Here is a 25,028-nt window from a genome sequence, read left to right as displayed (position 1 = left end):
CGAACACGAAATTGACCATCTAACCAAATGACGTTCTTACTTTCAAAGCGTTCTTTTATCCAAGATGCATTTCTCCAGCGTTCGTTACATTTAGATACCAAGTTTCTTTGAATGTAAGAGACCACAGTAGCCATATCCTCTGGTGACAAATTGAAATTTTCTTGTAAGTAGTCTATATAGAAATATTATTCCCATTTATCAATAAATTACACAATTCTCGCTTGCTACAAACAAATTCACCCATTTTTCAAATCAGTTAACTTTTGGGAATATTTGAAAAAAGGTATTAACTGCTTTTTAGGGCAACTGACTGTCTGACCAACAACTGTGAATTTTTCAGGGCTCGCCGTCCTTTTATAGGCCAATGAAATAGTGCTATGTGCAAAAAGATAAGAAAATAATAATTTACACTCTTCCCATAACCAACCTGTTTTTAATTCGACCCTAATAGATAAGTGACCATATTTTATCAAGTAAGGTGGTCAAAACTGTATCAAAACCAGAAAAAAACTATTAATAATACTCATCACTGTAATGAACTTTTTATCAATTTGACCTTAATAGATACCAAATAATTTTATGAGAAATAAAAAGAAATTGAAAAAATAATGATTTTTACCTCGCGATATGTTTTGACACCGTGACAAAAAGTGCAAATATGTGCAATTTTTTTTCTCCTTGCGTTAGCTAATGTGTAAAGATCTTAATACATCAAATATCTCGACAGCGGCAAGCAGCGGTAACGGGTAAACGTCTCGTTAAAAAAAATTAACCCTAAAAACATACCATATTAAACTATATTGGTTAATTTTATTTTATCAAACGAATATATATAATATTAATTACGAAACGTTAAGAAGAGATTATAAGCATTTAAAAAATGTATAATACTTATGCATTTATATCAAAAACTTTCGAGTAATGTGGCGTTGAATTGTAGTAACGCATTGCGTCAAAATTACGTTATTGAACATGAGTTAACTTTGAAGCCTATTTATATACATTATAACAAAAAAAAAAAAAAAATTGGATAAAGAAAGCTTATTTGACTATATTAATTTATTATTTTTATTCCATAACAACAACGACTTTCTCGTGAAACGGTTTTCAGACGGCTTTGTATGGGGCTTTCCCATAGTGTGGCGTGCCGTGTTACGGCAACGGCGTCGTGTCGTGTTACAGTGCCGGCGCCGTGCCGTGGACATGGGGCCGGGCCCAATGGGCTCATTATGGACAGGTGTTAATGATATAAAAAATGACAATAAGTAGTAAATTCTGTCACTAAATGTGTCTAAAAATGATTTGAACTGTTGATGATTAATGATTTCCTTTGACATAAATGACTCACACAGCCAGGCGCTGGGAAACACGCGTAAGACAAGCACAAACACCTATTTCATGAAAATCAACTGCATGGTATGTTCTGCTTTTGGTCCCATGCTTGAGGCGCTTAAGAGGTTGGTTCACTCAGTGCTAAACACTAGGACTACCTCAAAGGCGTGGAGTAAAGGTGTAGTGGCTCAAGAAAGGAAACACGAATCTTCTTAAAAACTGTCGGCCGATCACGCTACTGAGTCACATCTACTAGCTGTTCTAGGGGATCCTCATTTGGTATCAAGATTTCACGCTTTCCAGCCGCCGGAGCAGATTGGATTTTGAAAAGGCTACAAAATAAGACTATCCGGTATAAGACGAAAGTAACTGACATACATAGTTCAGAAGTGTAGCAAACTGAAGTGGCAGTGGGCTGGTAACATCTGTCGTTGAACAGATCGTCGGTGGAGTAAGCGGGTTCTCGAATAGTGACCACGGCTTGAAAAACGTAGTTTTCGACGCCCTCCGGCGTATGGACCGACGACGGAGGTTGTGATTGGATAGTAAAAGCGTTAGATCAGGTTATGTGGCGTGTCCTGGGAAGGCTTACGTCCAATTGTGGACTAATAGGCCGATGATGGTTATAATTATAAATTACTATACGTACTTACCGTTGACGACCGCTCTGGTGTAATGGTGCGTGTGTCGTGTCGCCGGCGCCTAAAACAGACAGTCGTCGGTTCGATTCCCGCTCGGAATGTATAATTTGTGGTAATACAAATTTTATTTCAGGTCTGATTGTTTGTTCTTGTGATTCTCCCCACCGTGCCTCGGAGAGCACGTTAAGCTATCGATCCCGTTTGCTATCATATACACCTGATAATGATCTTCCCCAAGAGCTCACTTTATTCACCACGGAAACACAACACAACACAACACTACTTGAGGGTAGTGTTATTCATAATGTTTTCATTGTTACTCATAAAAATGCTTAAGAATTAAGAGACAATGTTTATTCATAGAACTGTGCTCGATCGAATCTGAAATAAGGAGATCCGTAAAACGAATCATAGTAATCGACAATTGAATAGCTAGGCTGAAGTAAGAACAAACGAGGCATGTACCTTTGAGAACCAAGCATTGTTGGGGTAAAGTAACTAATTCTTTTCGAAACAGTTAACATTTTATTCCTTATTCCATCTATCATAGTTAGTATGCTTGTTTTTATAAACTCCGTTACTAAGATGTACGTGCCAAATTCTTGTTTTACTGCATTTCAAAAATATTGGATCACTTAAACGAAACTATTATAACGTTCGTTTCTTTTTCTTCTATCAACTACGACCTCTTTTATTACCCGACTGCCAAGGAAGGGTTATGTTTTTCGCGCGTATCTTGTGTGTATGTATATTTGTATGTAATATTCTTTACTACCTCATATTTACAGAACCACTGAACGGATTTACATAATTGAGGTATCGTTAGGTTTGTCTTAGCTGCCCAAGTGTTCTTAGATAGGTGACATTAAAAAAAAATCAAACATGGCGGCTGCGCGAAGCCATTGTAGTTAATGAAAAAAAATTTTTTTCTCGAATACTACAATATGGGTATCAAATTGAAGGGCACAATACAAGGATTTTAAAAAGGTATATCATGATTATTATTACCGTAATACTAATAAAGAAATACAATATTAAAGTTTAAAAAATGTGGACTTTGCTATTTCCCACGCCTACACCATGCCAAACTCGCCTCCTAGGCGACGATCAACTTCGGGGTGTAGCCTTTCTAATAAAATACAATGGTTAAAAAAAACATACAATTAAAATTACAAATAAAAATTAATAAATGTCACACCAATTTACAATTACATTAATAAAATCAATAACAAATACATAATACCAAATACAAACAAATAATTTTAATAATAATTTCATTATATTAAAACTAATAGTTGTTGACTTAAGCAGTCACCTATTTGCTAAAGGTCAGGCTTACGTTGCTTTGAACAGAGTGAGATCTTTCTCCGGGCTTGCTATCAGTTCTCTTGACCCTAAAAAAATACTTAATCAACCACATGATGTAAACTGTTTTAATGAATTGAACCGATTACGTAATTTGTCTGACTAAAAAGACATAAATAAAATAATAATTAAAAAAAAAAAACAAAAAACCCGCCTGCGTGAAGAACAACTAATAGAAAATCAACTGAAAAAGCTGGAACAAGATAAAAATTCAATATGCACACAAAGTCAGCGAAATAAATAGAAACAATATCAAACATTTTGTGCTGTACATTTAAAATATATTAATACGGTAGTCCTTCGAAACTTTATGCAACGTCGTAGATAATATGCAGTCGGAGGCATGAAATTGAAGGATAAGTCAAATCATTCTCTCTTTGTGCATGTCTCCGACTGCATGTTATGTACGACGTTGCATAAAGTTTCGAAAGACTACCGTATTAATATATTTTAAATGTACAGCACAAAATTTTTGATATTGTTTCTATTTATTTCGCTGACTTTGTATTGAATTTTTATCTTGTTCCAGCTTTTTCAGTTGATTTTCTATTAGTTGTTCTTCACGCAGGCGGGTTTTTTGTTTTTTTTTTAATTTTTTAGATTTGTATTAATTTGCAACTAGATATGCATATTTTTTCCACATTAACACTTAATAACTATTTCTGCAGCTACATGATATATAGCATAGGAAAATATATATTTCTAACTAGCTGTGCCCGCGGCTTCGCCCGCGTTAAAATCAGTGTGTTACAAAGTTTTCCCGGCAAACTTTTAGTGAAAATCTCATCAAAATCGACTTAGCCGTTACGTAAACCTTCCTCATGAACCGCATGCAAATCCGTTAAGTAGATTTTGAGGGAATCGATCACATACACTTTTGGGGGACTTTGTTTTATAATACACTAACTGTTGTCCGCGACTACGTCCGCGTGGTTATGAAGATATGCATTACTATTAAGATGTTTAACGCAAATTATTTTTTTTATTTCAGTCACTTGAAATGCTTATAACATTGAGTAACTTTTTAAAAGGCATAATTTTGTATAATTTAAAAGATGTTTTTATAAAACCTCTCTATACACCACATTCTTAGTTTTATTTTGAGGCTGCAGTATAAACAACCTATCAGGCGAACTTATAGCTGCTGTATATGTTTCATACAAATATGCTAACCCCAATTAAACCCCCCTTAGCGGTGGAATATCGCAAAATCCGTTCGTAGCGGACGTCTACTACCTATAATTTACTTCCCTGCCAAATTTCATCTTTCTCTATCCTGGATGGATGGACCCTCTAGCGATTTTTGAGTTCTCATGACGAGTAAGTCAGTGAACTTTCTTTTTTTTTAAATCTAGATTACGATGCATTATTTGGATTCCTCCTCACCATCTATAGAGCATACATTTTAAATTTCAAGTCTCATACTTCATAAACATAGAGGACTTTCATACAAACTTCCAACCCTTGTTTTATCCCCTTTGGGGTCGAGTTTCGCAAAATCCGTTCTTAATGGATGTCTACGCCCCATAAGGAACTTACCTGCCAAATTTTAAGTTTGTAGCTGTTATAGTTTCGGAAATTTCGTGATGAGTGAGTCAACCTACCATCCCCCGTTTTAACCCCAAAAGGCAGTTGATTTCTAAAGATACATTATTTGGACACCTCCTCACCATCTATAGAGCATACATTTTAAATTTCAAGTCTCTTTCTTCAAAAACATAGGACTTTCATACAAACTTCCAACCCCCATTTTACCCCCTTAGGGGTCGAGTTTCGTAAAATTCTTAGCGGATGCCTACGTCTTATAAGGAGCCTACCTGCCAAATCTCATGTTTGTAGGTGTTATAGTTTCAGAGATTTCGTGATGAGTGAGTCAACCTACCATCCCCCGTTTTAACCCCAAAAGGGAGTTGATTTCTAAAGATACATTATTTGGACACCTTTTCACCATCTATAGAGCTTACATTTTAAATTTCAAGTCTCTTACTTCAAAAACAGAGGACTTTCATACAAACTTCCAACCCCCGTTTTACCCCTTTAGGGGTCGAGTTTCGTAAAATCCGTTCTTAGCGGATGCCTACGTCTTATAAGGAGCCTACCTGCCAAATTTCAAGTTTGTAGGTGTTATAGTTTCGGAGATTTCGTGATGAGTGACCTTTCGCTTTTATATATATTATAGATTATAGATAGAGAAATAAGGTATTAAAATGGCTTTTTGTAGATTTAACAATTTTAAATAAAAATGGGTAAAAAATTTTTTATAAATATCTATTAATTTACAGTTTTTTTGCATGTATATGTCATATTGTTTCTCTTAATTGAGTTTTTATTGATCGGCTCGAATCGTTCGTTCGTATTTTAAGACGTTAAAAAATAAGAAAAAACCAAATAATTAAAAGCGTTTAAAATTTTAGCAAATACATAAGTAAATATCATAAATTATACAAGTATGAGTTTTTTCTATACGAAATAACGCTTTATATACACATTATAATATACATTCATCGGCATCATTGTCAGTTTAGCCTGTAATGTATTCCTTAAAAAAAATCAAGTTGATGCATTGTGGAAAACGTTCGAATTTAAATCTTGATGTTTAGAGTTCCGAAGTCAAATACTGAACACTTTTCATTTTGTGTTTCCCCGTCTGTTACACCCTCGTAATTTTTAACAGGTCGAATCAATTTGCATAAAATTTTGCAACTTAATTTTTTATTAAAAGTTCTAATTTAAAAAAAATGAAAAACTGCGTAGCAGAAATTAGGAAAATTATGGATCTTAGGCATTTAAAAGAAATAGATAACAAAGATCTACTAGAGATAAAAAATATGCGACAAAACTAGTACAGAATAAAGCTGTATTTAGTTGCAGGATATGAAATCATATTAATTTTCTACATCATTTCTTATGTAGACTTCTCGACCAATCTCTATTATTTTATACACCCTTAATATTTCTTTCACGCGAAATCTACTTAACCGATCATCATGCGACTTTGTACACATATTATTCAAGGTATTAGAAGTAATATGTTAATACCTTCAATTATTAAAAAATATATACTTATTATTTAAAAAAAGTCAATGCGAGCAAAGCCGCGGGTATAAGCTGGTATGTTATATACTAAATTACATTCGTATTGATTACTGGAGTACGAAACTCGTATGTTTTTCGATGCTGGCTTGCACGAAAAATTATTATTCACACATAATAATTATATTCTGTATCACTTGAATAATAACCATCGCCGACTCGATCTGTTAAGTTATATAAGTGTGCATTTAACTTGTCTTACCCTATTTAATATTCAATCCGGTTTAAATTGAGGGGAATTTTTATTAACAGAAAGGGTACCTTGTATTCGGAATTAAAAGGTACCAGAAATTCTTTGTTATAATTCATCATATATACATTTTATTGCGTTAGGTCTCATTCTTGTTCACCACACGTGAAGTGTGTGTATAGGTATGGGATGATTACATTTAGAGAAATAAAGGACCCTGCTGTATTTTTACTGTTAGTTAAAATAGGGTGAATACGATTTAATTTTTATAATCTTAATATTTGTATCAAAATAACGTTGTTCAATGTATCTCTTGGGTGTGTTTTTAATAGTAATTGTCTATGTGTCATTTGCATTGTGCATTAATTTTGTTAACAATTGGTTTGGTCATTTACATTTTCTTAGACATGTAGCATAAAACAAAGGATAACAATTAATAAATAACAATAAATATTTACGTTTCAATTTGTGTTTTTAATAAATATAATCTTCCGCTGATCGCCTGTCACAGGACTATCTTTATAACTGTAGTAGGTTAAATTAACTAAGTCAAAATAAATAACAGGGTCAAACTTACAAGAAATGTGGTATATCAGCGTTATAAAGCGATAACAAAAGTAGCTTTAAATATAGAGCATCGCACAATATTTGGACGAAAATTTTACTTCTACTTACATACATGTGCATTGAATTGATTCTGAAGGATTATTATTATTATGCAAGGTCACGAAAATGTAGCAATCAATACTTGCACGTGGTTTTCCACGTGACTAGATGAAAACGCGCAGGTCGTATATTCCAGACATCGAGATTAACTTCTGCACATTTAACTATTTTTTTCCATGCAAATAGGTCACATATAAGCAACGTTGATTAAAATTCAGATTCAAAATATAGATTTTTTTCATTGTACTAAGTTATTATTTATACATTTTATCTTTTATTAGCGAATAAATTTTATTTTGTAAGTAACCTAAAGAGAAAGTTTACCAGTGATTTCATTACTGACCTATTTTATAAAATAACACAGAAACTAGTTCTGTTTCTAATAAAATTCATCGTATGATATGTTTAATGTAAATTATACCTCTTTTATAAATCTCGTTCAACTAAATGATATCGCTTCGAATGACTGTTAATTCAATAAATATTAAGAAACTTAACTATTAATTGGTCCCTATAGGAACAAAAAATATAGCTTCCAACATTTAGGTTTGTCTTTTAAATTTAATTAACAATATATTTTAACAGATTTAAAAAAGAGAAGATAAATCGTAAGGCGTATTATATTTTCATTATCTATACAATTAAAAATAAAAATTATAAAATAAAAGTTTAAATTAATATGACATAGCCGTAGCCTGCATAATGCACAGTATTAGGAAACCATACATATCAACCTGATGCGCATCGAAGGTTGTATCGAACCCTACGTCAGTTATTGAATAAAAAATTCGGAAATATGCGATACTATAAGTAATTGTATTAGTAGTTACAAGAAATAGTTGTTAGAGGCCAGAACTCGCGCCCTAGATTGCTATTTTTGCATCCTGCTAATATGATGCGATATGTGAGTCAGATCGTCTAACAGAATTCGAATTACTAACGCTTATTTATCATGAGTCTGCTATACAATAAGTACTACTTAAACATATTGTTATATAATTACTTTGTGGACAACAACAAATATACTAATATATATATATATATATATATATATATATATATATATATATATATATATATATATATATGGAAAATGTGATCAATATGTTTAAGCACCCATTACTAATCTGCGAGTAGGTCATTCACTTCGAAACCAAATAAAAATGCTCATTGTTAGCTTTGACGGATGAAGACCACATAGAGATTTATTGCTCTGACTCTCTGAACATCAAGTTCGACTATAAATTTTAGACAATTGAGGCATTAGTAATCGAGTGGCGCTTTCATAATGAATATTTCATGCAAGACTTGCGTCGCGATAACAAATGTGCGTGGAATGCGACGGTCAGTTCTCGTTTCGAGAGAGCTCTCGTCGCGTTGTTCGCGAACAATAAACAAAAGTGATAGCGAGAAGGTGTCGCTGTGTGAGCCCGGGTGGTAGAGCGTGCCGCGGCGGTTAGGGTAGGTGTGCAGCGTGCAGCATTTAATTAAGGAGGTGGGTGCACTCGGCTCGCGTGCCGGGCGCCGGCCGTGCATTTCCGGTGCGCCCCAGGGGTGCTGCGCTTTTTCCTTGCGGGGGAGGACGCCGATCGAGGAAAGCGCGACCGGTCGTCACCCGAGCCGAGGAATTAAAATTTTTCACGGAAACTGGTTTGATAGCGCGTACAGTGGCGGAGTGGGGGTCGCGAATACGCGTCGCGCCGGTCATTAGCTGACTCGCAGCGAGGCGCGCGCGCGTCGTACTCGTTCTTGTTCTCGTTCTCATGCGTGTTGTGCGCGCGTACGCGTACTTACTCGCGCTTACACTTCACATGTGATTCGTTTGACTGATGTGATTTAGTGCTTGTGATAATAATGTTTATGTTAAAAAAAAATTATAAAACTAATTCTGTGAATGTAAATAAATATATTATTATGTTACAAAATTTATATGCTACAAAATATGTAAACAATAAACAGTAGTAAAAAAAAATTACTATTTATTTACGTAATAAAAGTTAACGTAATTGTTTTATCTTCAAGTAATAGTTAACTTCAAGTAATAGCTAATTAGTGATCACTATGTATATGTTATTATGTTTGTTACCCACCTACATTAGTGTTGTGCAAAACAAACATGACGCTTTGATAAGCGGACGAGAGAGCACTGATGCGTGTCGCGACCGCCGAATTTCCCTTATCACGGCTCACGCTTAGCGCGTCTCAAGGTCACGCGTTATCAGACTCATTCTTGTGTTCCAATGAATTTGCTCGTTTGAATCTGTTTCTTTCTTCGATTACTTTGTATTACTGTTATTTTTTGTTAATTACTTATTCATCTGAATACATTACTCTATGTATTTAAGAAATATTTTAACGATAATATTGTTCTGAACGATTTATTTTATAAAGTTTTTTTATATCGTCTTAAAAAATTTGCTCGTTGTGATAGTGATTTGTTTTTAAAATATTTGTTTATAAGAACATTTATTTTCATTGCTGATTTAGTTTAAATCAAATATCGAGTAGTTTTGCAATTTTATTAAGGATTATTTCTATTTTAAATCGAGCGTAGATATTTAATTAATTGTTTACAAACTGTAACTGATTTTAGCGTAGCTTGCTATGTAGATCGCGACCCAGTTGCTCGTGATTGAGGATAAAACAATATAAATAGCTCGTCAACGTTCGGACGTGAGCGAGAGCGTAACTATTTCGTTTAGAATAGTGTGTGAGTGATAAGTGAGACTGGTGCAGTGTGATGTGGGCATGATGCGGCACGCCGCCACCTCCGCCGCCTGGACCGCTCCCGGCGAGGTCTGGGAGTACGTCAGTCAGCTTGTCAGCTCCTACCACGACCAGCATGACTGCCAGGTGCGAACTGAACACCCCACGGTAATAGCGCACGCAACTCGTCGAGACAACTCGACCGTGTCGATTACATATTTACCATTCTCAGCACATGTGTCTAACGTCAATTAGCGCATCTCGTTGTTCATTATTTATGTACGAGTTTCACACAATAACGTTGACCAATATAAGAATTCTTTATCTTGATACGTTATTACAACGTTTTAAAGAGTAAATTTGATTAGATTCACCGCGCTCGTATAGGGTCATTGCGCCTGTTCGCGTCCACTTAGTGCAGTTGGCAAGTTTGAAGAAGAAAATAAAAATGACCCCGCGCTAATTTCTATGAAAAATTTATTTACTGTGTTCATTATATAGTCTATTTAAAGATTAATTTTCAGTTATGTTCGAAACATCTTGTTATTATTTTATTTAAATACAAACGTCAGAATTAGGCGATTTACCCAGTTTGCGTCCATAAAATCCAATTTGCGTCCACCCGCTGGACCACTTCGCGTCCACCAGCTTAGAAAAGGAATAAAGAGGTGATATTTTTATGATAATCTAAAGAGACATTGGATTTTAATAATTTATTTATTGAAGAATTATAGTTATTTAAAAATCAACACATTAACATTAATAAATCACTATAAAGAAAATAAAACACCTATTTATTCTTCTAAACATTGATAGAACTTAAAATTAAAAAACAAATTAACCTGTGTACAACCTATGTAGTCAGTAAATAGTAATTCAACCTTTAAAAATTAACAATTATCTGTTCTGTGAATTTTAAAGGAATGTAAGCAAGCTAAAGATCAGCCTGCAATTACAATCACTGCAGCCTTTCGCAGTCGACTACTGGACATAGGCCTTGACAAGTTCACTCCTGTGTTTTGCTCATAGTCACCACGCTGGGCTGACGGGTTGGTGACCACAGGCCTGGCATTGTCGTACCGAAGTCGCTGCTGCCCGTCTTCGTCCTGTGTATTTCAAAGCCAGCAGTTGGATGGATATCCCGCCATCGGTCGGCTTTTTAAGTTCCGAGGTAGTAGAGGAACTTAATCGCCTCTTACGACACCCACGGGAAAAGAGGGGGTGTTTATATTCTTTGATGCCGTAACAACACACAGCACCACAAAGATCAGCCTTGATTAATAATAATTATGGAAACCAAATACGAGGTGCACACATATCTCCATTCGCATTAAATATTAATAATACCGCTTTTTTCTTCTTCGTTACTTGGTTTTATTTGTTACTAGCTGTGCTCATGACTTCATCCGCGTGGAATTATAATTATAATTATAATAAAAAAAAATTTGTTCTGTTCGTAGAATTACAAAATAAATAAATTTCTTAAATAAAAGTAGCCTAATTAACTCCTTATTTCATTAGCTATCTAGATGGTAACGTCAAAATCAGTCCAGTCGTTTCAGTGATTAGCCGGAGCAAACAGACAGACAAAAATTCTAAAAAATGTTTTTATTTATTTATTTATTTATTTTCTTACATCTAATATTACAGGCATAACCCAATTCATTAGACATAGTAAAGGAGACAAAAAGCGAAAGGAAAAAAATGTAAACTATAATTAAAAAAGAATTGGCTGACTTGAACATAATACTAAAAACAAAACAATAATAAATATAAAAATATTAAATTCATTTCTCATAACATATTATATACAAAGTAACTTTTGCGAATTCATTCCACGAACAAGAAAAAAGGTCTAGTGTTTCAGCCACCAAGTTTAGCGTTCTGACTGAACGAGCAAGGGGGCCGTTGCGCACTTGCTCGGTTCTGCCGTGGGGTACTGCAAATAAGCTCGGTCGCTGTCTTCGTTGTAGATGATACCTATCGGGTACGCTCAAACCTATCCACTGAAGTACCCCTGGATTATTGACAACAACGCGGAATAATTTAAAATATAAGTTGCCAGAGCCAGCTCTCTCTTAGTCTCCAACTTGTTGTATCCAACCATGCCCAATACAAACAATGTTGGATACATCAAGGGATACACGCCATAAAGCCTATGGTAAAGAAACCTGGTGAATTTATTTTGAACACGTTCCAGTATGAGACTGTATTTGACTTCATGTGGAGACCATACTACCGCATTATACTCAAGCTGACTTCTTATTAGGGCATCATACAGTAAAGAGATTGCTTATTTTGGTATATGTACCGTGTATAAATCAATATACATTTAGTAAAAAGGTGTTACTTTAATATTACAAACAGACACTCCAATTTTATTTATTTGTGTAGATAAGTTTTGTACCCTCTTGGTCTGCACCCACTGATTTTGTCCAATATCGAAATAGCATATTTTTTGCATAGGTGCTTGTCTTACCGATTTCTTCTTCTCTTGGATCTCATGCAAATCTTCCCTTAAATCTTCCTTTGTGTATGTTCTTTTTTCCTTCTTCTTTCTTATCTGCAAAGAACTCATCTTAAATAGAAAAAAATAAGAAAGAAATTACTTATTTCATTCAAAGTAGAATAGGTATTAAACTTTTAGTTTTATGTATTAAACTTATAGAATTAATTTAAAAAATGGACGCGATTTAGTTTTATTATTAATCCCTTTAGGTATAGTTTGCGTCCACTGCGGACGCAAAGTGGAAGTTTTATAAATTCGGTGTAGCAGTTCGCGTCCACCTTATTTTAACTATTAACTATAAAAAAAATAAGCAAATTCATAATTATTATAATTCCTTTTATCATAACCAACGCCTAGAAACAGCTATGTATCCAAAATAGACATAAAACAATAAAAGACTCACCTTCAAACGAACCGCTGCCCACTATTTTCTTCTCATTATTCCGTGCCTTCGCGCTCTCTTGTTGAACAGCCCTCACTAACTATTTTTTTTACCCAGGATTGCTTGGATGCACGGAACTTTTGTCTATGCGTACGTGCCTCTTATACATTGAGGTATTAGCCGGTAATTATTTTTCGACTTATTGGCATCTTAGTATACTTAATTTCGAGACTTTTCAAAGTGAGATCCGTAAAATGGACGCAAATTGGGCGGTGGACGCGAACAGGCGCAATGACCCTATAATCGCGTCTACGACATAAATCTCATTAGACGCGACGCCAACCTTAATAAGTGAATACGAATGTGACGTCAATTTCAATGAGTCTTAGACATTATGTAAAATTACACATAATATAGTTATTTTTTTAAATTTACCTGTGTATAAAGAATAAAATAATAGAACAAGTCTCTATTAAACTTTTTTTAAATAAATTAGTTAAAGCAAACTCGTCCCGGGTATAATAACAATTCATTATAACCTTTGTATGTGTAAGAAAATTAATAATAATGTTATTTTTAAATGCTCATCATCTTCCTGCCCTTATCCCATTTATGTAGGGTCGGCACAACATGTTTTTCTCTTCCATTCCTCTCTATTATTCGTCGATTCAGTGCTTACTCCTTTCTTTCTCATATCCTCACTCACACAATCCATCCATCGCTTTTTCGGTCTCCCGATCGCTCTTCGTCCTTCGACATTCATCCCTAACATTCTTTTACCAACATAGCGTTCATCCCTCCTCATTACATGCCCATACCACGCTAACCTATTGCTCCTCATTTTCTCTCTCTACTGTGTGTACTGTGTGCTAGTACTGTGGTGCTACTTTCAAACTTCCCCTTATATACTCATTTCTAATCCGATCTTTCCTCGTTACTCCACACATCCATCTTAGGATTCTCATCTCGGCTGCGTGCACTCTTCTTTCATCCGTCACTTTTGTTGCCCAACATTCTGATCCATACATTACGACAGGTCTTATGATCGTTTTATAGATTTTCCCCTTAAGTTTAAGGGGCATTCGTGGATCACAAGCTGTTCCAGAGACCTGGCGCCATTTCATCCATCCCGCATTTATTCTATTATTTTTTAAATGCTATCTATACTAATGCTATTTATTATTATATTATTAAGCCGAATAATTTGTTTGTTTAAATGCAATAATCTCGGGAACTACTGCTTCGAATTAACAAAAAAATGTGTTGGAAGGCCCATTTACAGAGGAATGCTATTTTCTTTCTCAATTTAACGCGTGTGTATCCGTGGGTCACAGCTAGTAAGTTGTAAGTAAAATTAATAACCAGTTACAACAATCTTGAAAATGAAGAAATGAAAATAATCACTATAAACGGGTTATAATTGTTTATTTTGAATTAAACTAATCAGGACAAATAAAATGTTCGTTTTTGCTCCTATTTATAAAATGAGATATTCGCAAAGATTACGTTATATAAATGTGATTGTTTGTAAGCTAACCAACAAAGCGTCAAGTAATAGACAGATCAAATTTGCTTCGTTTGACCATGAAATTGTGATCGAGCGAGCGTGACCGCGTCGCGTGTTTAGACTTAGACATGGTGTGTGCATACATCCACATAAATGATCGTGTATCTCTTATGAAACGATTGATTCCACATAAAATGTGTGTATTGTTATAGTATCCCGTTTATTTTTAAAACCTAAGTTTTTTTTCTCAACCCTCGGATTTATCCAATTATAATCTAGCGACATTTAGTTAGTTTCGGATGTTTTTTTTTTCTATAATGATTCAGCATTCTATATATATTCTTACCCATCTTATTGGTTTATTTTAGATTTTGGGTCGATACGTTACAATAGTCAAGTTCTGACTCCACCTGTTATTTCTAAAAACAACACTACAGTATTTTTAAACCCTCGGAGGCGCGAACCTTTTGTCTGTCGCAAAAAAACGCAGATACTGTGCGAGATGTAGGACTCGAGCTCTAAAACCAAAAGCACCCAACACCCTGTTGGAAAGCCAAGATGTCTTCATTTTGTTACGCCAGGATAGGTGGTCCACTTACAAAAGCTTATCATCCACAGTCGTTGTACTTTATATTTATAATTCACATTTGTTAATAGTCTTTAAATTAAAACCTTGGAAGTACAAATAGGTATCGATATTCTAATATCCTAAAAAATAATTTATTACTATTGAAATCGTTATGTTTACTAAATCATATTCGTAAGTCAGGATTTATTAGTAAAACCAAAGAAATAACAATTTTTGGGCTTTTTCAGGAACGTAATAGGCTGGCCTCTCGTTTTATGTTGAGTATCCTGTATACATGTACGAAATCCTCAATTAAAGATGCAATAAGAATTGATTCCCGTGTGTGCATGTGGGCGACTTTAACTTTCGGATCCAATAGTAACTTTAAATGAGTAAACCTTACGATCAACCTTATTTTTTATGGAATTTTTTATTTTGAAGAATTTACTCATCAGAATAGTAATAAATGAAAGCAACTATTCTAAATATTTCGCTTAATCGTATAATGTATTCTGATAACGCGATCTGTTTTTTGATAGTTGACCTTCATTATTGTTCGCTTTTTATTGATATAGTTATAAAATCACGAATCCGGTTGTTCATAAAAATATTTTAAACAAAAAATTTTAAAATTTTCTGTTGTTATTAATAGATGTCATTGATCGTTTCAAGGATATTCGATATTAACGGCTTTTCACATCATCGTTTATCTCGTTTAAATTGTGAGATATAACATATCAGAATGTGTTTTTGACATAGAGGTTTTTGAAGACAGCATTGGTATATTGAATTCATTATTTTAATAATGCTGTAAATCACCTTCTAGATTCGTGTTTTTATAACGCTGAAACTCGCGGTGACTAATGAATCTATTAATAACGTCGTTTTCTACTCGGGACATTTGTCATTACTACTCCTGGTAATAGGACTTTTTGCCGCATAACTAGATCATTATAAAAGAAAATCGAGGAATGCGATGTGCCGGCAAACTTAAGACTCGCATCTGATTGATGTGCTTCGCCGTTAAAGCCTTGTAGATCTTATCTTGGTATCTAATAGCTTTAACGAGATTACGGTACCCCACTTGTTCAATTTACATCTCTTCCTGACTATTATTGAATGGTTTGTCGTTATCAATCTTTACCTTATCAGATGTCGTGAACGAACCGCAATAAAATATATTTCCGTTTATATTTCCTTGTTCTCTGTGTGTTATTTCATTATACTCTATTGCAGAACGGCTCTCGTCGCGAACGACTTCAATGACCGATTATGCAATACGTTAGTGAGATCTAAATATGGCGATGATTCATTGTCATACACGTCGATTAACATTAAATAATATAAAAATATATATATATTGATATTATACGTACCTATTATTAATTATTAATTATTGAATATTCATAGACAGAGATATTTTAGCATGCTGAATATTTACCTTTTAGTAGTAGTTTACTTTGTAGTTAAACTCCTCCGAAACGGCTTGACCGATTCTCGTGAAATTTTGTGTGCATATCGGGTAGGTCTGAAAATCGAACAACATCCATATATTTTCATACCCCTAAATTATGGGGGGGGGGATGGCGCTTGAGAAGGTTAATAAAATATATGGCAAAATAACGTTTCCGGGGTCAGCTAGTATATATTTAAAATGAAAATTGTATTTCAAAACTATTGAATCTTCATAATAATGGAGGCTTATAAACGAACGTTTGCGACGCTAATTCAAAAGGTGCGTGCTTACATTAATGTCGGTGCGACTCACCCGTAGCGGTTGCATTTTGCGATATTTGACGAGTGTTGAATTTGCAGACGCGCTTATGATGGCGGTGGGAGGAGATGGAGATGGTAACTTAAACCGGTTGGACACCTTTAACGTGGCGACTGCCGGCTTTTGGTGACATCCGCAAAAAGTTCACGACCACATACTCAATTTTAGGCAGATTCTTAATCGAGAAATGGATTTTCAAGTTCAATGTTAAAGATCGCTTCTGACTTTAATCATTAGACGATACATCGGCTTACTTCGCGCTGAGTCGATATAAAAACCGGTTAGATTCTTCGTTATGAATTTCTACTTACCAATAGAAAGACGGATTTTAATGATTCAATTAAATTTTTTATCGAGAAGTACATGGTTAGCGTTGAAAACTTACTTATGATTTTTAGCTATTCGACTTTCATAATAGTTGCGTAGTCAAAGTATGAAAGATTCGTAAAGCGAGACGAGAAAACGTTGTGAGGGAATGGAGTTTGATTGTATGTGTTTTCGTGACGTTAGCGCTCACACTTGTTCACATCGATTAAATGCAGCATTACTGCATGCTTATATTCAATCGGTCTCCTTTATAAGTAATTCGCCGACCCTCATACGGGCCTTTTGTATTAATAAATGCTTTCAATCAGGCTGTTCTTGTGCCAATTAAATATTTATGAGGGTCTTCTACTGTATTTAGCGGTGTCTCATGGTTTATAGTTTTTTCGTTTTATAAGATTACTTTTTAAGGTCATCGGTTTTTCGTCGGCCCAAGGATCTTACGTAATTGTAAAATTTTATTTATCTTGTTTATCTCCTCAGAAGAAATGTCCTCTAATGTCTTCACACGTAAACTTTATGGTCAGAGTAGGCGGTTAATTTGTTACTGTGAGATTTATCTCTTATAAGTGTTAAGGTGTTATGGATTTAAGTGGTCAAGTTGGTAGTACCAAGGATTACTGCGTAATAACGACACGAGTACGAGTAGGCGCACGGGGAATCGGGATAAGCCGGTCCAACGGCCATCTTAGTTTTGCGTCGTTTAATAAAGCCCCTGCGACAACTGCACGCTTCAATAGGGCTGACAAGCATGATATACCTGTTTCCATAGAAGTTCATTCGAGGAGTATGGAATATAAATCGCCTGTTATCATATCTACGCTGCAAGCACGATCACTTATCATGTAATATTGTAGCATTTTGCCACGCTTAATGTTATTGTTATATTTTGATACTAAAATTTTGATGAGTTGACAAATAAATGCTCTACTTTTTTATTCGCTTTCAATACTCTTGATATACATACCTACTAATTAAAATTAATGATTATGGTATGCTCCATCTACGAGCAAAGACTGTTATAAGCTATTACTACTATTTATTCAGCCCTAGCTACTGATCGGGTAATGCAAAACAAGGTTCGGGAATAAATAGTTTACATGGTTGTCGGCATAAACTGGTCTCAAGTATTCGTCGCGCGTTAAAATACTATAACTAGATAGGAAGCTATCCGCTCTTATTACGCTTGCCATACCGCTACTTCTTTTCATCAATATAGGTATAGGGGCAAGTAGATTCCAAAATTACGTTGTAGAGTAACTTTAAATAGAATTATTATGATTTAAAGCATGTAAGTGAACCGATACATAAGATCTTTGGGACACCACAGGTGATTATAGTGTACGCACAATGTTGGTACATTTGTGCGGTTGGTACAGCTTGTAGTCGAGCAGTGGCGGTCTTATCTTACCATTAGAGTTATTATGGGTCGGTATCTCGCCCATCGCACCGCTTCGATTGTTTCTGAACCCACTACAAAGCCGGGCGCTACACCGTAATTGACCACTGTTTACTTCCACTTCGAAGTCTTATTTTATGCATTATTCTACGGTCGCGACGTTTAAAATATCTTTCCACTAACAAGGAAGTATTTCAGTTGGATGAATTTTTTGTACATTTACGTCGCTCACCTTGAACCGGTTCAATATTTGTACTACTCAATTCCTCATATGATACGCTTTATGACATTTTATGGTTCTTATATTTTTCATTTTTTTTTATTAGAGCTGCAACAATGGATTGTATTGATATTTATAGCAATTGCCACTGCCTTTCATTGAATGATTTTATTTGTTATCGGGTAATCGGAGTTCTCTCAATCATATTATAGTCTGTTAAATCGTTACTAACCAATGAATGTATTCATAGACGTACTTACTTATTTATATTTATAAGTTTCCTGATGTTTGATGATAAAATGAAATTGCTGTTTATATTGTGTTGAAGTTTATTAGTTGCTTTCTGTGTAAATTGCGATGAAGTATGCGAAGTTCATTGGTAGATAGTGCTGGCCGATTGCCGCCCACACGAATCTCAAGTTCAGCATAGTTTTATGCTATGTCACTTATCGTGAATAGTAATAGAGTAGACGATACGTTTTTCACGTTTATTTGTGTATATTCCTATATTAGTTTACTTTATTTTCAAGAACATAGTAGGTATAGTTACGGTAAAATATTTTACAACATTAACATCTGGGTTGCAAAATCATAAGACTGTTTCTCTTCACATACTTTTGGATATTTTATTTATATGTGCAAAGGCCGCTAACAGAACGTGTAAATAAACAATTATACAACATTTTATAGTAGCTTGTTTTAAGACTAAGCGCTGATCCAATTTAACAGGGCATTCAATACGACAACGGCCACAATTAGGACTTTAGAATTACAAAAATATTTATAGTGAATCAAATCAGGGTATAAAGTAATATCATATCATTATCGTTTTTAAGTATACGTTATCGAGGTGTCCTTGGACGCATCTTCTCAATTAGTGGCGGCGGCGATCGGAACCACCGTATCCGCGTGTGCCGACTGACGCGTGGGAATGCAGTACCCCTACTTCCCTTTAATACTTAAACAAAGCATTAGACGTAATTTTACGTGAAGAATTCCTTTATCTTTTGTTAATTTATAAATTCGAGCAGATATGATTCTGTATCGGTGAATGTGTACTATCAAATGTAATTTATTTTTTTCTAAGATAGCAGAGATTGTATCGTATATTTATCTCACTCAAAATCTTACGGTATTTTCGGGCAATATAAAACAGAACAATCTCCTTTTAATCGACTACCAAAAAGGATGAGGTTCTCTTGAATAATCTTTGATAACGCGCATTTACTTCATTATTTTTTCGGCTACTTACGTTAACGTATTACTTGTAAATAAATAAATAAATAAATAAACGCGTCACACTCAACGGCCCCCAGTAGGAAATTCTCTCGTGTTTTGGGGGTCCGGAAAAACACACAATACACAAGCACAAACGCCCAGACCACGACAAACATCTATATGGCCAATACAAATATCTGTTGTGAACGGGGATCGAACCCGCGACCGCCAGCGCAACAGTCTGTACTGTGACCGCTGCGCTAACGCGTCGTCGTGTATTTGTCAATGTATTTGAAGTCGGTTTTTTTTTCGTTTGCGAGCAATTACAATTGTCGAATCATAAGAAAGATAATTGTATTTTAAAAGATGTGCTAATGTTGTTTACGTTAGAGCAGATTTTAATTGTAATTTTGTTGTCATCGAATATAAAGAGGGTATTATGGTAATGCGGTCATTATAATTATCCTATATAATTGTTTAGTAATTAAACATTAATTACTTCATTGTTATAACAAAAGATCATTGAGGCAGTGTGCAATTGAATATGTATTAATAGAATTATACTTTATATTTTATTCGAGGATTGCTGCAATGCAAAAAAATATTTTAAAATTATTATTTTAACCGTAATCACTAGGTACCTACTTCATATATTTAGAGTTAAAATAACCCAGGACTATTAAATTTTCAAATGTTTATTTCGAGTTTGGCTAATGGTAGGTCAGGTTTACGGTTTTTAGCTGATTGTAGGTGAGACTTTATGATCTTATGCTTTACCGCGCTACTATTCTTCTAATAGGCCCTCGGCCCTCTAGCCCTTCGTACTAATACCCGTCTAGTTACTCGCCGACTTGGGTTCACGCGTTCAACTTGATCTCGTCGATTCTCCACGCTCTTATAAGACTTGTTCAGATGATTACTTACCGACCATTTTACCGAGTTTTACACTATAGCCGTCAATTGTTTGTTTATGTTCGGTCTTGAACACATTTATTGCATATCTATAAAATGGCTTGAACCATTACGCTACGTATTTAGCATTCGCTTACCAGGCCAGCAATCACGTTCAAAGTATCCAAGAGTGCAAACAACTGTAATCGTGCAGCGAGTATCGCAGTCAATTAATCTCAAAATGTTTCGCTGTGACTTTTTGACGTGCCGTCCTGATTCAGTGTTACAGTGACGAGGTACGGTAATATTTTACACATGATTAGAACGGCACTGTATGGGTAAGCAAATTGCGCCGAACGCGACGCGGAGTCACGATCTGAACCTCGCGGGAACCCGGGAAAATTTCTAGAGAATTCCAACGTAAATGCTACAAGCGGATATTAATGGGATTATCGGTGTTCATATACTGGTTCGTTTCGTAAATGTTTTTAAAATGTATTACTAATGTATTGTAATTTATTCCAAATGGTCTTATGTAATCAATGCACCGATTTAAATTTCATATTTTGAAATGAATTCATAAGAATCCATGCTATTTCGTCAAGGGATATATTTAGATCGGGACTTCTCAAGTCGTTGCTTATTCAAATGAGACAACGTTCTTACTTCTTAGGCGATTATATCGCGTAACGGATAAGGAAGTTGCGGTCTGCTATCTTGTCATCGCCGGGAATACTGCCACTACGTCGTGAATGTTATGCATAGCACTGTACTTCATTACTAACAAGCTATATACTCGTATAAAATATGATTTCTCAGTGCCCGTCGAGACTTACACCCTTTTCACAGCAGCTTAGGAAAGCGACCAGTTCTTGGTTAGCTTTCATGCGATTACTACTTATCGCAAATCATTATTTGCCGGTTTGAGGATTGGAATGCAGAATCAGTAATAGTCGTATAAATAAATCTACGATGAATCGTATTAAATACACAATACAACTAATTTGTCTGATTGAGTTGATGTATCGAGTTTATTTATTTTTCGTGATTTTCTTTCCCCGTTTTACATAAAAATAAATTTTCCTGATTCTAGTTCAAATGAATGAGATGAAATTAATTTTTTGAATTTGCATATGTAAGCACTATATAAAAAGCACATAATTTTAACACATACACATCAGCCTATCGCAGTCCACTTCTGGACCAAGGCCTCCACAAGTTCGAGCCAAAAATGACGTGAACTCACGTGTTTTGCCCATCAGTCACCACACTGGGCAGGCGGGTTGGTAACCGCAGGGCTGGCTTTGTCGCACCGAAGACGCTGCTGCCCATCTTCGGCCTGTGTATTTCAAAGCCAGCAGTTCGACGGTTATCCCGCCATCGGTCGACTTTTTAAGTTCCAAGGTTGTAGTGGAACTGTGTTATACCTTTGTCGCCTCTTACGACACCTACGGGAAGAGGATTATTCAAATTCTAAATAGATATGTAATACTATGTTCAAAAGTGTATCTATGCATGAACCGTAAATGTAAACTTAAATGCATAAGCTAAAGTAAGGCAAGTATCGAAAATTAACTCCAGTGAAACTAAGACGGATGTATTGATAGCTAATTTATTTTATTTAGAAGTAAGAATGTAGAAATGAAATCAATTACATCTTAGTATTGTGTTTTAAATAAAATAAAAATTCTGGCTTGAAAATATTCATAATTATACACCTAATCCATAAACAAGTGTTTCCCCACTATAAATAGTAATTTCTAATGCATTAATACATTAAGGGTACGAATGCCGTCGTTGGTTTCCGTCCATTTCGCGCCCTAATGTACGCCTTAATTAGTTCGGTCAGGATTTGTAGATTACGATCGCAGGTTACCGGGCGCCTAATTCTGAGTCACGGCGCCGCCGCTGGTGCGGTACGAAGTTTTACTTTGTCATCATGCTAGGTTGACAAATTGTAACCTACACATGGGAAATGTCAATATGTATTTGAAAAGTTTATGTGGATTAGTCATCTTTTGTATGAGACAAAACTTAAGAATTAATTTTTACAGATAAAATAATAGGTCCGATACAAATTTTGACGTAAAGCTTAATTAAATAAATAATTTTAAAAAAGAGTATTTTTGTAAACATAGTAAAGTAATCAGATTAATAACACTGCCTATTGGTCAAACGAGTCAATAGGTTAGTCGGTAACCGTTCTTCAGGTCACAGTAGGAGCGGTGTGCATCGGTGCCTGCCCGCCTGGAACGCCCGAGGCAATCCTCAAGTGCCCATATGATTTGTCTACTATGTAATAAAACATATAAACGGCTCTGTTCTGTGTTATTGACGACTTATTACGATAATTGATGCTATGTGACAATACAACATACCAGTTAATATGTCCTTAAGATCGTTTTGTTTTCATATTTGCATAAATTAAACGTCTTTAATTTATAAACTATGTAATTTGGGTAATAGTAATAGAGCATAGTCTTACCCCCGGTTTCTGAAAGGCTGATCAACGCAGAAATGTTAAACTACTAAATTTGATTATAATGTCAGTTGACATAGCTTTTAAATTTGACTCTCGAATTGGGTTTCTGAACGCGAATTAAGCTATAATCATTGATCAAACGTCTGTCAAATACTCGGTCAACTAATCGGTGTATATCGGCGAATTAACTGGATAACAATTATTTTCTACGTAGAATGTTTAAAAACATAATAATAAAATTACCCGATTTGTTAATTTTACTTTTATCAGCCTTTCGGAAACCGGCGTTGGTAGACCTATACTTTTTTAACCGACTTCCAAAAAAGGAGGAGGTTCTCATTCGACTGTATTTTTTTTTTAATGTATGTTACATCATAACTTCTGACCGGGTGGACCGATTTTGACAATTTTTTTTAATCGAAAGGTGGTGTGTGTCAATTGGTCCTAATTAAATTTATTTGAGATCTAACAACTACTTTTCGAGCTATATCTAATAATGCGTTTTTACTTGACGCTTTTTTCGTCGACCTACGTTGTATTATACCACATAACATTTTACTGGATGTACCTATTTTATTAATCCTTATTTTGTTGGAAAGGAGATATCCCTAGTTTTGTACCATGATAAGGAAACCAGGATTTGATGATGGGATTCCAGAGAAATCGAGGGAAACTCTTGAAAATCCGCATAACTTTTTACTGGGTGTACCGATTTTGATAATTTTTAATTTAATCAAAAGCTGATGTTTATCATGTGGTCAAATTTAAATTTTATCGAGATCTGATAACTACTTTTTGAGTAATCTTTGATAACACGTAGTTACTTGACTATTTTTTCGTCGATCTACGTTGTTTTCTTGTCGATGTAATTGAAGTCTGTTTTTTTTTCGTTTGTTTGCAAACACAATTATTGACAAACGTTTCAGAAACCGAGCGTTAGTATTATGTAATACACTTTGTATGTCGCCATATAGGCTTCCATGTTCTATAGGATATAAAACATCACGTTACGAGGTGTAGGAGTGGAGAAGTAAACATTGACGTGCCTAGAGCTTCCTTGTTAAACATATTTTTGGTATATCCACTAGAAATATACAAATTTGCAATAACCTATTGATAAAGTATGCTTAATAACACATCTTTTCTCTAGACTTAAAAAGCTTTAGACCACTGTAATTTTTTCGCTGTTGTCATAATTCGAATCATTTCCAGAAATAAATTGAATAATCACATATAAAAAAAAAAATGAATTTTATCATCTTAAAAAAAAGAAAATTTTGATTCTTGAATTAAAACTATTTTTAGTACATTAGAAGACGAATGTATTAACTAGGTACTCCACTTCTTCTGATTTTTGTTTATTAACGTGAATGAGAACAGTTTCTAAGTTGTAGGTAAATATAACGTTTACATGTAATATTTGAATTACTTAATGACATTATTACCGTACGATTTACTGAATTATCTGATGGTTTTGATGTTTTCCTTCAACTGTAGTGTAATTTACTTGTCGGTTATTGGTCGGGCCGGATAAGATAGATCAAAATGTTATGCCTTATGTGTACTAAGAGCTAGTTACTACTAGTACTCGTGAGAGAATAATTTAAACATGTTTCATACATTTAAAACATATCTGCTTTTTAAAGTTCTCAAAATATAAAAAAAGTTTTTAATTTTTTACTGCGATTTCGATAAAAGCTCAAGATTTGCTGAAAGCCTTTCTAGATAGTAAAGAATAGTTCCTATTATTTAATAGTCGAT

General features: G+C 34.7%; 1 protein-coding gene across 1 annotated transcript in view; it reads left to right on the top strand.

Moving 5' to 3' along the window:
• The first annotated feature begins 10,038 nt into the window (after nucleotides 1-10,038).
• LOC123658894 (serine-rich adhesin for platelets) overlaps nucleotides 10,039-25,028 on the top strand; it is a 53,132-nt gene continuing 38,142 nt past the window's right edge. Inside the window, exon 1 of the mRNA XM_045594184.1 lies at nucleotides 10,039-10,140. Within this exon, the coding sequence (XP_045450140.1) occupies nucleotides 10,039-10,140 (102 nt within the window). The remainder of the gene's footprint in view (nucleotides 10,141-25,028) is intronic.

Source organism: Melitaea cinxia, chromosome 13, assembly GCF_905220565.1.
Source record: "Melitaea cinxia chromosome 13, ilMelCinx1.1, whole genome shotgun sequence".
Lineage (NCBI taxonomy): Eukaryota > Metazoa > Arthropoda > Insecta > Lepidoptera > Nymphalidae > Melitaea > Melitaea cinxia.
This window is presented reverse-complemented; position numbering and strand designations above follow the sequence as displayed.